This window comes from Mobula hypostoma, chromosome 9 (genome assembly GCF_963921235.1).
Source record: "Mobula hypostoma chromosome 9, sMobHyp1.1, whole genome shotgun sequence".
Lineage (NCBI taxonomy): Eukaryota > Metazoa > Chordata > Chondrichthyes > Myliobatiformes > Myliobatidae > Mobula > Mobula hypostoma.
This window is the reverse complement of record NC_086105.1, coordinates 108,434,653-108,452,373: the sequence shown is the minus strand read 5'-3', so window position 1 is coordinate 108,452,373 and position 17,721 is coordinate 108,434,653. Positions and strand designations below refer to the sequence as shown.

Below are 17,721 nucleotides of genomic sequence, written 5' to 3'. Positions count from 1 at the left end.
GAAGCTGGGGAGAGAGAAAAATGCAGAATATTTTATTCAGTCTGTAATTTACAGCTTAAAAGCTTGGCAGATATGGGCCATAATTAAGTTTGGTGAATGAAATTAAAAGAAAGTTCTGAGTGGGTGAGGCAGTATTTGTAGTTAATATTTCAGGTCAGTGACCATTCATTAATGAAATGAAACATGTTTTAAGATGTAGAAGATGGGCAAAGGTGGAGAGAACAATGGAGATGTTCATGATGTAGGCCAAAAGGGACTGATTGGCTCAATTATTAGTGGCACTGGTTGAGAGGGGGATTGATGAAAGTAGGTGATGTGTCTAGAGATTAAGTAGAAGATGAATGAGAACAAGAGGAAAAGGAGTAAGGCAAAAAAAATTGGAACTAAGGTGCATGCAGAAGCAGTTTACACAAAAAGTGCAGGAAGAAATCATCAGGTCAGACAGCATCTCTGGGGGAAAAATAACATTTGGTTTAATGTTTTTGGAATTAATCAGAACTGGCCAATTTGGATACTTACAAAAAAGGCTGTGTGTCTGAAATTGAGTACCGAGGCCTGTAATCTGCCAATTCAAAGGATAAGATGCTTTGCAGCTAAGCTTCCCAGACTTCTGTCTGGGATGGTAGGAGGCCAAAGACATGGGCGCTAGAATGGAACTGGGAAACAACTTTCATCCCTCAAACATGTTTATCCCTTCATAATTTATATGTTTCTATAAGATCCCCTTTCATTCTTCTGAATTTCAGCAAGTATATTCCAAGGTGACTCAGTCCTCTCAGATTTAACCCTCTCATCTCTGAGATCAACCTGGTGGACCTTCTCTGCACTGCCTCCAAGACCTGTATATCTTAAGGAGACCAGAACTGCATGTAGTAGTCCAGCCATACCCTGTACAGTTTCAGCATAACCTCTGTGCTCTTAAGTTCAACTCCTTTAACAAAGAAGGGCCAACATTCTGTTTGCCACCTTGGTATTTTGTTGCATCTGCAAACCAACAGCACTCCCAGGTCCCTCTGTGCAAAAGCATGCTGCAATCTTTCACTATTTAAATAATAATCTGATCTTCTAATTTTCCTTCTAAAGTGGATGACCTTGCATCTACCAGTTATACTCCATCTGCCAGGCCCTTGCCCATTCATTTAACCTATCTATATCACTGCAGACTGCAGTGCCCAATTTACTATTTTACTTAATTTTGTGTCATGAGCAAACTTAGATATGCTACACTCTGTGCCCTCTTCCAAATCTTTAATGTATATCGTGAACAGTTGTGTGCCCAGCACCAACCCTTGTGACTATCAATGGGAGATTTATTCCATCTGCCTTCAATTGGTTAACCAATCCTCCATCCATTCATGCATCCTTATGGATTTTTTTTAAATATGGCATCGTACCACAAGCCTTCTAGAAATCCAAGTATTCAACATCCATGTATTCCCCTCTCTATCCACTGCACTCATTAAGAAATCCTGAAAGTTTGGGCTCCCTTGGCCAAAGATTTTAGCACTCATTTGATACCACTCCCAATTATGTCTTTTCCCCCCTCTCTTTGTATATTATTTAAAATAGATTTCAATCTTTTAATGCCCATCTGTCCTGGGGCTCTGATATTTAAATTTAATCTCAACCAAGCCCAATTCACTTTAGGATTCCAGGACTGTGTCAACCTTTCCAGAACTAGCCCCATTTGGGTGCTAATGAGCTAGTGTAAAAAATGGTATTTGGTGGAATGGACAACAACTGTTTACCTTTTCTCCACTGTTGCACCTAAATTTCTAGACCCACCATGTCCCTTAACAGAGTTATTACCGTAAATTCCAGTGTATAAGCCCCCCCCCCCCATTTTCAAGGTTAAAAAAGTGACTTTTTCATGTTGCCTTTGTATAAGCCAACCCCTTTTGTATAGGCTTTTAACTTAACCAGAAAAGATCGCAAGATCTCACATGCCCGAACTCAGCTTTGCCGGATCCGGAACCTGGAAATTTTGTGAACCAGTACTTGCTAAGAAAATAGGCCTACACATTATAGAGTGTTATAAGCGAATTCTTAATAAATAAATCAGAGAGGGAAGTTTTGGATTAGGTTCCCAGTGGTAAAGAATCCTCTGAAATGTAACCCCCGTGAAACCATTTAGCGCCCATCGTAATCTTGTTAAAACATAACACGGGGTGGCGGGATCAGTACGCGTACTCAGTATTGAGTTTGCGACCACTATGTACAAAAGATTAAAACGAATGCAGTATGATGCTGGCTTCAAGCTGAAGGTTGTTGATTTTGCTAAAGGAACGAATAATTCTGCAGCTGCTAAGAAGTTTAGTGTAAATGAGAAACAAGTGAGAGAGTGGAGAAAGGCAGAGGACACTCTGAGGGAAATGCCAAAGAGGAAATATGCAAGCTGCGGGAAAACATGCCAGTGGCCAGAACTGGAAGAAAAAGTTTTAGAGTGGGTGAATCACCAGCAATCGTCTGGATACATTGTTAACAGAGAAATGATTCAAGTTCAAGTGTTGAAATGGGCCAAAAAACACCGTGAGGTCAGCAAAAATTTCAAAGCTACGCGAAGTTGGTGCACTCGATTTATGAATAGATGTGATCTTGTGTTGAGACAAAAAACAAAGATTGCTCAGAAGTTGCCGAGTGACCTTGAGGAAAAGATTACGGCCTTCCAGTCATTTGTAATCAAGCATCAAAAGGCGCAGTCTTACCCGCTCTCACTGTTTGGTAACATGGACGAGACACCAATGTTCTTTGATTTTGCTGGTAACCGCACTGTCAATCAGAAGGGGGAGAAAACAGTCCTTGTCAAAACAACTGGACACAAGAAGCAACATTTTACTGTCGTGTTAACGTGTATGGTTGATGGGACCAAACTACCACTGATGGTGATTTTTAAGAGGAAAGCATTCCTAAAGAAAGAAAAATTCCCGCAAGGTGTTGTTGTTTACGTTCAGGAACGCTGCTGGATGGACGAAGCGGGTTGCTTGAAGTGGGTTAAAGAGGTGTGGCGTCAACATCCCGAAGGTTTCAGGAAGGAAAAGTCGCTGCTTGTCTGGGACATGTTCAAAGCGCACTTGTCAGGTGAGACAAAAGCAGCATTGAAAGCTGAAAATACGGACATTGCAGTCATCCTCGGTGGTTTGACGTCCGTGCTCCAGCCACTGGATGTGAGTTTAAACAAACCATTCAAGGAATTCATGCGATGTCGAAGCAGAAATTGACATTCCTTACGATGATATGATGACTGCCGAAGAATAGGACGAGATTTTCGGAGAGTCAGATAATGAAGAGTGAGAGTTTCAAGCTCTGAATGTTTGACGACAACAGTGTGTACAAGTAAATTGAGAAACAGAATGTGTTTTGTAGGTCTTTTGTGTAGATTTCATAAGTGTTTGTATTTTCTTTTGTATTTGTCTCAAAAACAGCCAATAAATACAACCTGTCTTCCGTATATTCATTTTTCCAAAGTTAGCACCCTCTGTATAAGCCGACCCCCTAATTTTAGGGCCAAATTCTGGGCTTATACACCGGAATTTACGGTAATTTTAATCAGCATTTTGTATCTTCCTTTCAGCTCTTAAGGTTCATTGTTAAAATTTGTAAAGATAGGTTATTTGATTGAGGAAATCATGTTTCTCTGGCAGATTAGTGGATAGAGAAGGAGAAATCAAAGTATGGTGTTGAATGTGATTGGGTTTAAGTGCTGGCAACAATAAAAGTGAAGTACATTTTAAATTCCTCTGTAGTTTGTCGATTGCTTTCTCTTTAATGTGTAATCTTTTACTGTACATTTGAGGCTCACTAATAATTAATTTTCTTTTCCAGTCCATGGGTCTGTTAGATAAAAAGAGCCTCAAGATCAGTGGAATAAAGTAAGTGTATTTTGAGCTAGCTTTTGTGAGTTTTGCCAAGGTTGTACCTGTGCCATTCCTTTATCCCTTTTGTGCACTCTTTTTCTACTGAATTTATATCTCTTATTCCATACAAATATTTCATTTCTTTGCAGTCAGCTTTGTGTGTTATTTTTCAAGCTTGTTCAGATGCACAAGGGCTCTTTTTAATCATACTGTGCTTTCTCATCAGGGATTTCTCATGGTCTCCAGGTGATAATGTTATTGCATTTTGGGTGCCAGAGGATAAAGATATTCCAGCCAGAGTCACTCTAATGCAGTTTCCAACAAGGCAAGAGATAAGAGTGCGCAATCTTTTCAATGTGGTGGACTGTAAATTACACTGGCAGAAAAATGGAGATTACCTCTGTGTGAAAGTAGATAGAACTCTGAAAGGTATACAGGTATGTGCTTAACCTGGGCATCATGGTCAACAAAGGGATTTTTTTTCCTAATTATGTAAAGTCTAAACTCTTATTGATGGAGGATCTACAATACACACCTTTTAATTAATATGAAATAAAACTTGAATTTTGAGGAGGATATTGGGGACGGTTGTAGATCCTGAGTCATAGTTAATTAAAATATAATTCAGAGTGAAGGGAAAGGATGGAGGCAATGTCTTTGCAAAGATTTTAATGCTAAACCATTTAAACAATATTGCTTATGTGCGCAGTCTTTGAGTTACAGCAATGGGATTAGTGTTGCACTGATTTTTCAAAGAGCCATCTATGAGAATGTAGGCCTCCTGTGCTGTAAAATTTCTCCATCAGATTAGAACAGAATAAATGGGGATCAGTTGACCACTGAAATACTGAATTTAATCCATAGTTTGTGACCTTGCTCCCTAGTTAATATGTGAATGTGTAGGTTTTGCATAGTAGGTATTCTGGCATTCTCTGGATTTGATGGTGCTAGACTAGCAGATTTTTCCTGAACTTATTGGATAGCATTCCTTATTAACATCCTAATGCACTTAATTTATTACTGTATAACCCTCTCACCATGGCTCAGAACAAACTTGGCTCGTTAGCTCTGGCTAGCAGCCTCTTGAATCATAGTTGCATGGATAACGATGAGAAGGCCACCTTCAATAAGCAACACGTCTCTTGAGTCAGTATGATTCATGTTCAACCAAACAGGATAGTTGGAATGTTCCGATAAGGGAATGAAAATTATGGTGAATGCCGTATAAATGCTGCCCCATGCAAAGGTATTGTTCGCCAAGAAAATAAGACCTTACACCAGCATAAAATTAAAGTAAAAATATATTTACAGATATTTCAATTTTAATGAACAGTTAATAGGGAAAAACTAAAATGGCCCAGTACAGCTAAATCAGTCAAAATGTACACATAAATGTTGGAGCTCATTTCTTGGGCGGTTGGGTGCTTTACTTTGATTACTCGTGCATTGACCCCACATTCTGCATGGAGGTGACCAGCCACAGTTCAAACTTCCCTCGAAGACCATTTTGGATGAACTGGCTAGCAGGAGGAGTATTGGTACTCCTCCTTAGAACCATTCATCTACACAAAGCACTTTTTACAACAGGATCTCTCCTATGAGCAGCATTCTGCGAGCATCTTCCCCTGTGCTCCGGTCCACACCTCCTCTTCCAACACCTCCCAACCAAAAAGCTAAAACCAGACTACTGTCCTTCAGAAATCTGATCCTGCCCAAATCTTTCAAGTGTTCCATGGCATCCCACTGGACAGAATGCAACCCAGCTGGTTGACATAACATTCCTAAGTTGAGCAGAGGACTCATTATCTTAGTCAAAGGCAAAACACTGGTCTATGAAGCTTAATAGAACACGCTGCGGTTGCTGAAAATCTGCTAACTAAAATACCTAACAGTATAGCAGGAGAAATATAAAAAAACATGTCCTTAACCAGGGCATTACAATTGTTCCACAGTAGTGTAATAAATTTTCGTGAGTTTAAAAAGAACAAAGGAAACAGCAGTTGTTGACCCAGTTGTGGATTATTGGCGTTTTATTGTGGATCTTTTCATTCAGTGAAGTTTATACCAGATTTGTTGTAGCAACATTTGACTCTGCTCTGGCTAATTTGCAGTTGCAGTGTAACAACTTAATCATAGTTGTTGGAACATTTTTGTTCAGGAATTATTCTTTCTAAAACTTACTTCTCATCCATGGTTTTAAAGACTGGGAAATATACACATTTTAAATGAAGTGTCCTGTAGCGATTGGCATTTGTGATTTCAACTAATCCACCTCAGGCAGTGATGGTAATAACTGCTGTTAATTATTTTGACATGAAATACATTGCATGTGTAATGTTTAATAAGTTTTTCATTTATAGGGTCTTGTGACAAACTTTGAAATCTTCAGAATGAGGGAAAAGCAGGTTCCTGTAGATGTTGTGGAAATGAAAGGTGAGTTGTGACTGATTTATTCTTGTAATTGAACAAAAATAGCAGTTTTAACATTGCCATGGAAGTTCATCTTTTATGGTCTACAGTTCTACTTGATGCTTTATAAGCAGAATATGTAGCGTACTTATCTCCTTTTTAAACAAATGAGCACAAGGGGACCCTTATTTGTGTCAGCCCATTTAACCCTAGACCCTGGATTGATCCTTTTGACGGTGGAAATCTTTGTGCTTCAAGCAGTTATCCAGTTTATCATTAAATGTTGTTACTAAATCTGCCTTCAGGCAGTGCATAATGGATCATAAAAAATATTTTGCTTTAAGAATACAGTTCGTCTGTTGCCTTTGCTTATTTTGTTAAATTCTTTAAATAATCTGGTAGTGGAAGAGGATTCTTTTCACCAAACCCCATTAATGATATTTAAATCTCTGCTAAATCTCAGATTCTGTGCTCTCAGTTAAATTTCCATAGTCTTTCATCACTAGAACATTGTATTGGAATTTAACCCTCAAATGGCTGTGGCCAAATTTTCCCACCATATTCCATCTTGCTTAAGTTTTAGAATGACTACTTGTAATGGTAGTCATCATCATCATCGTATGTGCTGTGTTGTATGATGTTGGCAATCGTGGTCTATGACCATGATTTATTGTTCTTGGCAAATTTTTCTACAGAAGTGGTTTGCCATTGCCTTTTGGGCTGTGTCTTTACAAGATGGGTGACCTTAGCCACTATCAGTACCTTTCAAAGATTGTCTGCCTGGTGTCTGTAGTTGTATTATCTATCCATAAAGCAGGTGAGATCATATCATATAGGGTCCTTAACATTCCTGCCATCTTCAAAGTTGTATCCCCTCTCTTTCCTCTTTGGTCCTGCGCCATCTTTTGTTCACATAGTATGTGTTGATTCTTCTTGTTCTCTTCAATGTAATTTAATTTAATTTAAATTTAATGTAAGTAGAATTGGGCCACTTGGTCCATCAAGTCTGCTCCACTATTCCATCATGGCTGATATATTTTTCCTCTCACCACCATTCTCTTGCTTTCTCACTGTAATCTTTGACACCCTGACTAATCCAAGAACCTATCAATCTCCACTGTAAATACACTCAGTGTCTTGGCTCCCACAACTGTCTGTGGCAATCAGTTCCACAGATTCACCACCATCTGCCTAAAGAAATTCCTTCTCAGTTTTTAAAAAATGGTTGTCCCTCTTTTCTGAGGCTGTGCCCTCTGTCCTAGACTCGCCCACTATAGAAAACATACCTCTCCACATCCAATCTATCATGACCTTACAATATTCCATTGGTTTCAGTGAGATACCACCCTCATCCCGTTCTTCTAAACTCCAGCAAGTTCAGGCCCAGAGCCATCAAATCCTCCTCATGTATTAACCATTTCATTCCCAGAATTATTCTCTTGAACCTCCTCCAGGCCCTCTCCAATGCCAGCACATCTTTTTGTAGATAAGGGACCCAAAACTGCTCCCGATACTTCCAAGTGTGGTCTGTTCTGACCAGTGTCTTATAAGGCCTCAGCATCACGTCCTTGCTCTTATATTCTAGTCCTCTCAAAATGAACGCTAACGTTGCATTTGCCGTTCTCACCACCAACTTAACTTGCAAGTTAACCTTTAGGAAATCATATAAAAGGATTCCCAAGTTCCTTTGCTCCTCTGATTTATGCATTTTTGTCCACATTTTAGGACATAGTCTATGTCTTTATTCTTCTATCAAAGTGCATGACCATACACTTCCCTACACTATATTCCATCTGTTACTTCTTTGCCCATTCTCCCAATCCGACCAATTCTTTCTGCAGATTTCCTGCTTCCTCAACACTACCAGCCCCTCCCTGTATTATCTGCAAACTTGGCCACAAAACCATCGATTCTGTCATCCAGGTCATTGACATATATCGTGAAAAGAAACTGTCCCAGTACCAACCCCTGCGGAACACCACTTGTACTAGCAGCCATTCAGAATAGATACTCTTTATTCTGACTCTGTCTCCTGCCAGTCAGCAAATCTAGTACCTTTCTTGCAATACCATGGGCTCTTATCTTGTTAAGCAGCCTCAAAGTGCGGCACCTTGTTAAAGGTCTTCTGAAAATCCAAGTAAGCAACATCCACTGACTCTCCTTTGTCTGTCCTGCCTGTTATTTCTTCAAAGAATTCTAACAGAGTGTCAGTAAAATTTCCCCTTAAGCAAACCGTGCTGATTTTGACCTACTTTATCTTGCATCTCCAAGTACCCTGAAACCTCATCTTTAATAATCACCCCGATGTCTTCCAACCATTGAAATCAGGCCAACTGGCCTATAATTTCCTTTCTTCTGCCTCTCTCCCTTAAAGAATGGACTAACAATTGCAATTTTCCAGTCCTCTAAAACCATTCCAGAATCTGATGATTCTTGAAAGATCATTACCAATTGCTTCCACAATCTCTTCAGCTATCTCTTTTGGAACCTGGTCATTCTGGTCCAGATGTTATATCTACTTTCAGACCTTTCAGTTTCCCACGTACCACGTCCTTAGTAATAGCAAATGTACTCACTTCTGCCTTCTGTTCTGGCATATGGTTAGTGTCCTCCACAGTGAAGACTGACACCAGATAATTAAGTCCTTCTGGCATTTATTTGTCCCTCTTACTACCTCTCCAGCGTCATTTTCTAGTAGTCCAATATCCACTCGTTCCTCTCTTTCCTCTCTTTTCTCTCTTTTACTCTTCGTATATCTGAAAAACTTGGTTTTCGTCTTTGAAATTATTAGCTAGCTTACCTTCTTATTAATCTTTTCTGTCCTTATGGTTTTTAGTTGCCTTCTGTTGGTTTTAAAAGCTTCCAACTCCTTTAACTCCCCACTCGTTTTTGCTGCATGTATTTGTATTCTCATGAGATTGATGCTATCTACAGCACTATAATCAATTAAAAATATTCTCAGGGTAGGGAGGATCATAGTTAGACATCCTATTCAAATCATTATATAAATTATACCTCATTTTCTTGAATATGATGCAAACCTACTTGATCACTTGTGAGTGTAAAAGTTCAGTTTGAATGAAGCTCATCTGAATTACACTCATTCTGAATGTAATTCAGAAATGTTAATTATGTTAAGGACATTTAGCTCCCTGACATTTTGTATAAATTCTGGCTGACATTGTAGAAATTACATAATAGATAATGTGAGTGGAGAAAACTACTAGAAGTGTTCAATTTTTCAGTTTGTCTGAAGTACATTGTAAGTATTTAAACCCATTCTCTTTCATTCATTATTTATTTTGGGATTTTGGATGGGGTACTGTAGATGGTGAGAAATGAGAATGTAAATGAGCTAAATATTAATGTATCATTTGAGAAACTCAAATTCAAGGAGATTTGGAGTGGTTTCGTGTATCCCATGTTTTTGTTTATGGTGTAAGCAATTTTAATAGGCTTTTAAAATAACTTGTCTTTTTGTATTCCATATTTTATTAGAGGGTATCATAGCTTTTGCTTGGGAGCCAAATGGAAGTAAGTTTGCTGTTCTACATGGAGAAACTCCTAGAATATCGGTATCTTTCTACCATGTGAAGAATAATGGCAAAATTGAACTAATCAGTAAGTGATTGCCAATTGAATTTATTGTTGACGGTCTTGCGTTAATGTTACCTTGATTGTGATTTCTCCTGTCCCACTCATTTAAATAATAATAATTCTGAAGACCTTTATTGGGTTACCAAAAAGGAACCCAGTTAGGTCCTCTGTGCACTTAACTCTATTAATTGGATGTATGCTACAGCATATTCATCTTTGCTAATTGAAAACAAGAATAGATTAGATGATTGTCCAACAATTCTGCTCTTACAGGCATGGAGAAGTAAGAACATAGAACAGTACAGTAGAGGGCACGCCTTTCAATCTATGATGCTTGTGTCCAACATGAAGCCAATTTGAACTTATTCCATCATGTCCTTCTATCTCCTGCCTGTTCCTGTGCCTGTCTATATGTCTCTTAAGCATTGCTGCTGTATCTTTTTCCACCATTTCCCCTGGAAGTGTATTCCAGGCACCTTCCACTCTATGCTTTTAAAACAAAGCATGCCACAGACATCTACTTAAAGCTTTCCCCTTCCTGTTTTAAGGCTATGCCTTGCAGTAATTGACATTTCCAACCTGAGGGAAAAGACTACCTACCCTTTCAGGCCACCATTGATCAAGATTTTTTTTTAAATTTAGTCTACCATAAAGGACCTTGTCGAACGCTTTTCTAAGGTCCATGTAGACAACATGCACTGCCCTAACCTCATCAAACATTGTCCCCTCTAATCACGCACGCACGCACACACCTGGAAGTCCATGCTTTTCCAGACGTGAGTACATCCTGCCCCTAGAAACCTTCTCCAGTAATTTCCCAGTGTTTGCTGTTTTAAAATGTTCAGTTTCTTGCAATACCTTAGGGTAAATCCTATCAGCTCTTGGAGACTTCTCCATTCTAATGTTCTTTAAAGGACCCATTGCAACACTACCTCCTAAAGCCCCAGAATGTCAGTATACAGCAAAATACAAGGACGTATTTGTTTGAGTCTTGCAGCTTAAATTCAGTTCACTCATTAAGTGTATTGAGCATAAAATTAGGGTGTTAATCAATGTGGGTTTGTAATTTCAATTAATTCCTTTGGAATCAGTAGGATTTTATAATTATAATTACTGTTCAACTATTAATCAGTGTTCAGTTTTATTACAGTTAAAACTCTGATGTTAAAATATTTGTGGTTATGAGCACATAAAATGACATTTCCCAGGGAGAAAAGATAATTTGACTTTTTATAGGAAAAAGAAAAATGCATGATTTATTATGTACATTAATAATTGCAGACTGATGACCTTCAAATATTGATATGACATAAAATATAAGATTGGTTGCTATTTTAATGGTTAATTTTTGCTATCTCCTAAGAGTTGACTTTTGTCAATCTGTTCTTGTAACAGAATAGATTCTGCCAGCATTGTGCAGTAAAGGTCAAATAGCAGCATGAGATAGTTGTGATGTTAAAATTTAGATAAAATGTATTTAGCTGCAATCTCTTTCTGCAGAAATGTTTGACAAGCAGCAAGCTAACAGCATCTTTTGGAGTCCACAAGGCCAATTTGTGGTACTGGCTGGTCTGAGGAGGTGAGTAATGTTATGGTATTAAGGTTATTCTGCATTGCCTTTGTCTTTCTATTGAAACCTTTCCAGGTAAAAGTGGATGGAGTTGGAGGGTTTTTTGGTCAATATCAAAATAAAAGGTAAAATGTAGTAAATTCTGATTTGTCTCAGGCAGAGATATGTGGTGATTTTTGTGAGATTATTATAGTAGGTGTTCTTCAGAGAGGTAGTTGAACGGTATTTTTAGAAGAGTAGCTGGAATTTATGTGTTTCTTTTATTTTAAGAACCTTTACCATTATACAACAGTTATATAATCCTGCAGAACATCTGCCATTTTGATGTAAAACATTACCAGAGTTACATCAAAAGTTTAAATTGACAGCTATGTTATTAAGCAACAATCAATTCAAGTTGACATATCCATCTGAGAGGAATAAAAGCTGCAATTGTGTACAGGATACTTTCCAGCCTGAGTGACTTAGAAACATTTTGTGGTCAGTGAAATATCTGGATTTATCTGTTCTGGGACCCTTTCACTTTGATTTTTATAAATGACTTAGATGAGGAAGTTTGCAGATGACATGAAGATTAGTGGTGTTGTGGTCAGTGTAGCGGTTACAATGGAACATTGGCAGGATGTAGTGCTGGACTAGGAAGTGGCTAACAGTTTAATCCAGGAAAGTGAAGAGATGCATTTTGAAAGGTTGAACTCGAAGGCAGAGTACAAAGTTAATGGCAAGGTTCATAGCAGCGTAGAGGAGCAGAGGGATTTTGCAGTCCATCAATCCCTCAAAGTTGCCGTGCAGTTTCATAGGGTGGTTAAGAAGGTGTGTGGTGCGTTGCCCTTTATTAGTCAGTGGATTGAATTCAATAGCTGCAAGCTAATGTTGCTGCTGTATAAAACTCTTGTTTGACCACGTTGAGTATTGTGGTCAGTGCTGGTCGCCTCATTATAGGAAGGAAGTGGAAGTTTCAGAAAAGGTGCAGAGGATGCTCCCTGGGTTAAAATTAGAAGAGTCGTTGAAAAATACAACACAGGAACAGGCCCTTTAGCCCACCTAGTCCATACCAACCCATTTAAACTGCCCAGTCCCATTGACTTGCACCCGGGTTAGTGCCCTCCATACTCTTACAATCTGTGTACTTTCCAAACATCTCTTAAACATTGAAATCAGGCATGCATACACCAGTTTGCATAGCAGCTTGTTCCACACACTAATGATCCTCTAGTTGGGAAGTTTCCCCACGTGTTCCCCTTAAATGTTTTATCTTTCATCCTTAACTCATAACCTCTAGTAACAGTCCGGCCCAATCTCAATGGAAAAAGTCTGCTTGCATTTAACCTACCTATACCATTTAAAATTTTGTATATCTCTAGCAAATCTCCCCTTAATCTTTTGTGTTCCAATGAATGAAGTCCTAACCTATTCAGTCTCTTCTTATAACTCAGGTCCTCCAGACATGGCAACGTCCTTCTAATTTTCCTCTGTACTCTTTCAACCTTATTTACATTTTTCCTGTAAGTTGGTAACCAAAACTGCACACAATACTCCAAATTAGGCCTCACCAAGGTCTTGTACAACTTCAACATAGCATCCCATCTCCTGTACTCAGTACTTTGACTTATGAAAGATAATGATGTGCCAAAAGCTTTCTTTACGCCCCCATCTTCCTGTGGTGCCACTTTCAATGAATTATGGACCTGTGTTTTACCACACTCCTCAGTGCCTACCGGTCACTGTGTAAGACTTGCCCTGGTTGATCCTACCCAAGTGAACACCTTACACTTGTCTGCATTAAATTCCATCTGCCATTTTTCCAACTAGTCCAGATCCTGCTGCAAATTCTATGTCTTCCTTGCTGTCCACTACACCCCTAGACTGGGTGTCATCTGGAAAATTTGCTGATAGCCACATTATCATCCAGATCATTGATATAGGTGACAAACAACAGATAGAGCACCAATCCCTGTGGCACTCCACCAGTCACAGGCCTCCAGTCAGGGAGGCAACCATCTACCACCACTCTCTGCTTCTTCCACAAAGCCGATGTGTAAAACATTTCAAAGGTTTCAAATGTACATTTAATAGCAGAGGAATGTATAATGCATCCTGAAATGCTGCTTCTTCGCAACCATTCACAAAATCAGAGGAGTGTCCCCAAAGAATGAATGACAGTTAAATGTTAGAACCCCGAAGTTACCCCCCAGCTCTTCTCCCTCCCGTGCGTAAGTGGCAGCAATGATTCCCCCTCCCTCCACCGGCAGAAAAAAAGCATCAGCACCCACCACTGAGCACTCAAGGGTGCAGCAAAGCAACAGCAAAGACACAGACTTGCAGTATCCCAAGACTACGCATTCATCTGGTATTTGGCATATCTCTATCTATCTATCTATCTATCTATCTCTATCTCTATCTCTATCTCTCTCTATCTCTATCTCTATCTCTATCTCTATCTCTATCTCTATCTCTATCTCTATCTCTCTATCTCTCTATCTCTCTATCTCTCTATCTCTCTATCTCTCTATCTCTCTATCTCTCTATCTCTCTATCTCTCTATCTCTCTATCTCTCTCTCTCTCTCTCTCTCTCTCTCTCTCTCTCTCTCTCTCTCTCTCTCTCTCTCTCTCTCTCTCTCTCTCTCTCTCTCTCTTTCTCTCTTTCTCTCTCTCTCTCTTTCTCTCTTTCTCTCTTTCTCTCTTTCTCTCTTTCTCTCTTTCTCTCTTTCTCTCTTTCTCTCTTTCTCTCTTTCTCTCTTTCTCTCTTTCTCTCTCTTTCTCTCCTCTCCCCCCCCCCCCCATAAGTGAGAAAGAGATGGCTCCGTTTCACAGCGAGAGGGGAGACATCACAAACAGCTTGCTGCTTTGTGACGTTTAAAGTCCGTTGTGTCGCTTTTTCCAAGTTCTGTGCCCAACGATCTCAGATCTTCCGACTCCCAGGACACACCAATGTGCTGGGACACCGACCTCTGATCCACCCATCTCCAGAGCCATGAGATCCTGGCCCTCCAAAGGCGAGGTGAGCTCTTAGATCGCGCCAATGGCATGTCGAATAACAGCCAGTCGTGAAACCCTGAGAGCAGGTCCCATTCCTGCAAAGGACCGAAGTCAGCGTGCAACTCCAGGTCAGGGTCTTCAAAAGAATCCTGAAAGGGAAAAATAGAGATAATAAAGATGGAAATAGAGCTGTTTCCGAAGATGCAAACAAATGAGTCGCCATTGGGCGCCGTTGTCTCCTCCTAACTTTTACTAATTTATCTTGAATGCCAAACGACTGAACCTTCTTGACCAACCTCCCATGCGGGATCTTGTCAAACGACTTGCTAAGTTCCATGGAGACAGCATCCACTGCCTTGCCTTCATGAATTTCCCTGGTAACTTCCTCAAAAAAAACCTTAAGTTGGTTAAACACAACTTAGTATACACAAAGCCATGCTGACTATCCTTAATCAATCCTATGTTTATGCGAATACTCATATCTGCTTTCTTACAATACCTTAATTTTCCCACTGCTGATGTCAGGCTCATTGACCTTCCTTAAACAGCAGAACAACATTAGCTGTCCTGTAATGCTCCGGTACTTCACCTGTTGCTAAGGATAAGGGCCCTTGCAATTTCTGTACTTGCCTCCCACTGGATCCAAGGGAACAGCTTGTCAAGCCCTGAGCATTTATCAACCCTAATTTGCCTCAGGACAGCAAACACCTCCTCCCCTGTAATCTGTATAGGGTCCATGACCTTGCTGCTGCTTTGCTTGACTTGTACAGACTGAGTCCATCTCCCAGATCAGGAAATTGTAGGCTAGTGAGCCTGACATCAGTAGCGGGAAAGTGATTGGAAGGTATTCTAAGGGACCGGATATATGAGTATTTGGATAGACATGGACTAATTGGAGATAGTCAATTGTAAAAAATCCATTTAAGATCTCCCTCGTCTCTTTTGTCTCAGCACGTAGATTATCATTCTGATCCTCCAGAGGACCAATTTTGTCCCTTGAAGTCCTTTTGCTGTTAATGTATCTGTAGAATCCTTTAGGATTCTCCTTCACCTTGTTTGCTAGGGCAACCTCATGCCTTCTTTTAGTTCTCCTAATTTATTTTAAGCATTCTTTTGTATTTCTCAACCTCCATAGGTACCTCATTTTTTCCTACCTGCCTATACCTGCTATGCACCTCCTTTTTTTTTATTAACCAGGCCCTCAATATCTCTTGAAAACCAAGGTTCCCTAAACCTGTTATCTTTGCCTTTTATTCTGACAGGCACATTAGAGTTTAGAGATCATGTCTTATGAGGAAAGTTTAAGCCAAGCTGGAGCTTTTCTCTTTGGAGTCAGGTGTTGAGAGGTGACCTGATGAAAGTGTATAACGTGATCAGGGGCATAGATTGGACAGCCAGTGCCATTTTACCAGGGTGGCAATGGCTGAGGCAAGAGGATGTATTTATAAAATGATTGAAGGAAAGCATTTGGATGTCAGAGGCAAGTGTTTTTTTTTTACAGTGATAAATACATGGATTACACTGCCAGAGGTGATAGTAGAGGCAGATACATTAAAGACGTTTAAGAGGCTCTTAGATGGGCACATACATCTGTCCATCGATTTCAATGTGGACTGACACATGCAAGAAAAATGGAGGGCTATGTGGGAGGGAAGTATTAGATTAATCTTGGGAGTAGGTTAAAAGGTCAGCACCATGCCCTACTGTATCATACCCTACTGATCATTGCTTTTTGCTTTTGTAGGAAAGTACTTTTCCTCTAGTTCCACTATACAAAACTGAAAAGGCAATGCATAAATTGAGTCATGTTGCTTTGTACTTAAATATCTGTTAGTTGGTTAATGTAAAGTATTCTTTATCTGTAGCATGAATGGTGCTTTAGCGTTCTATGACACATCAGATTGTACATTGATGAATGTAGCAGAGCATTATATGGCTTCTGACGTTGAATGGGACCCAACCGGACGATATGTAGTGACTTCAGTCTCGTGGTGGAGTCACAAGGTAAGCTTAAATACTTATCTCAGATGTCAGATTTCTTATTAGCACTTCTAGACCAGGCTAAATAGAGCACCAAGTCCAACTGGGGATTTACATTACATAGAGGTAGAAGTGCAGTAATATAAATAATATATGATTGTGTATACAAGAAATGCTGGCACTGGAATCTTCTTGTAACCACTCTCTAAGATAGAAAGTAACAGGACTTGAGTTCTTCATTCTGGAAATGCTGATGGTTCTCTGGGTACAAGAGGGAAAACTGGTCTTCTTTAACATTGAATTTAGTAGAGAAGAGAGCACATTGCCTCTGCTTTGTTGAGAAGGGTGTACTTCTGTAGCATCCAGGTGCTTCTGTAATGTCACGGATGTTGTCATGTGTTTTGCACTATTAGGTGGATAATGCGTACTGGATGTGGACGTTCCAAGGGCGTCTCTTGCAAAAGAACACCAAGGATCGTTTCTGTCAACTGCTGTGGAGACCTAGACCTGCAACTCTGCTCTCTCAGGATCAGCTTAAAGTATGTATCAAGTGCTGCTTTGCTTTTTAATAAAAGTTATTATTGTGACTAATTGATAAATTTTCTCTCAAAAAGATTTGGTTTGATAGTATCATTTGGTTGAGAGTTAATTTGGAAAAAACATACTAAAGATGCCTTGTACTGTGCTGTAAATAAGTTAATACCTGATAGGTAAATTACAAAACTGGTGTACTGCTCGTCAGATTCAGAACTTGAATATTACAGCAAACCAAAATACAGGGGAGGCTTTCAAATTTAATATTGGCCCACTAAAACTCTATTCTATCTTAGTTGAGTTGCTTACTTAATGTTGCATTCAAACGTAATTGTTTTGTGAGACTTGGTTGTATGAGGGCAATACTATGCATATCTTTTAGTGTGCCTACAAAGATTTGAAAGTCTGAAGTCTCTACTATCACTGATATGAATTCTGAGATACTTGATTTACTTTATGTGGATATATATATTGTGACGTTAGGCGAGGTGGAAGGCATGAGAGAGAGAGAGAGATAAATTGGGATATACAAACCCCATTTCCAGAAAAGTTGGGATATTTTCCAAAATGCAATAAAAACAAAAATCTGTGATATGTTAATTCATGTGAACCTTTATTTAAATGACAAAAGTACAAAGAAAAGATTTTCAATAGTTTTACTGACCAACTTAATTGTATTTTGTAAATATACACAAATTTAGAATTTGATGGCTGCAACACACTCAACAAAAGTTGGGACAGAGTTAAAATAAGATTGAAAAGTGCACAGAATATTCAAGTAACACCAGTTTGGAAGA

At 39.3% G+C, this 17,721-nt stretch overlaps 1 protein-coding gene across 1 annotated transcript in view; it reads left to right on the top strand.

Moving 5' to 3' along the window:
* The window catches only part of eif3ba (eukaryotic translation initiation factor 3, subunit Ba), a 52,723-nt gene that overhangs the window by 24,333 nt on the left and 10,669 nt on the right, over nt 1-17,721 (top strand). Inside the window, exons 9-15 of the mRNA XM_063058860.1 lie at nt 3,823-3,869; nt 4,081-4,291; nt 6,215-6,287; nt 9,762-9,884; nt 11,361-11,439; nt 16,276-16,414; nt 16,804-16,929. Coding sequence (XP_062914930.1) covers nt 3,823-3,869; nt 4,081-4,291; nt 6,215-6,287; nt 9,762-9,884; nt 11,361-11,439; nt 16,276-16,414; nt 16,804-16,929 — 798 coding nt within the window. The remainder of the gene's footprint in view (nt 1-3,822; nt 3,870-4,080; nt 4,292-6,214; nt 6,288-9,761; nt 9,885-11,360; nt 11,440-16,275; nt 16,415-16,803; nt 16,930-17,721) is intronic.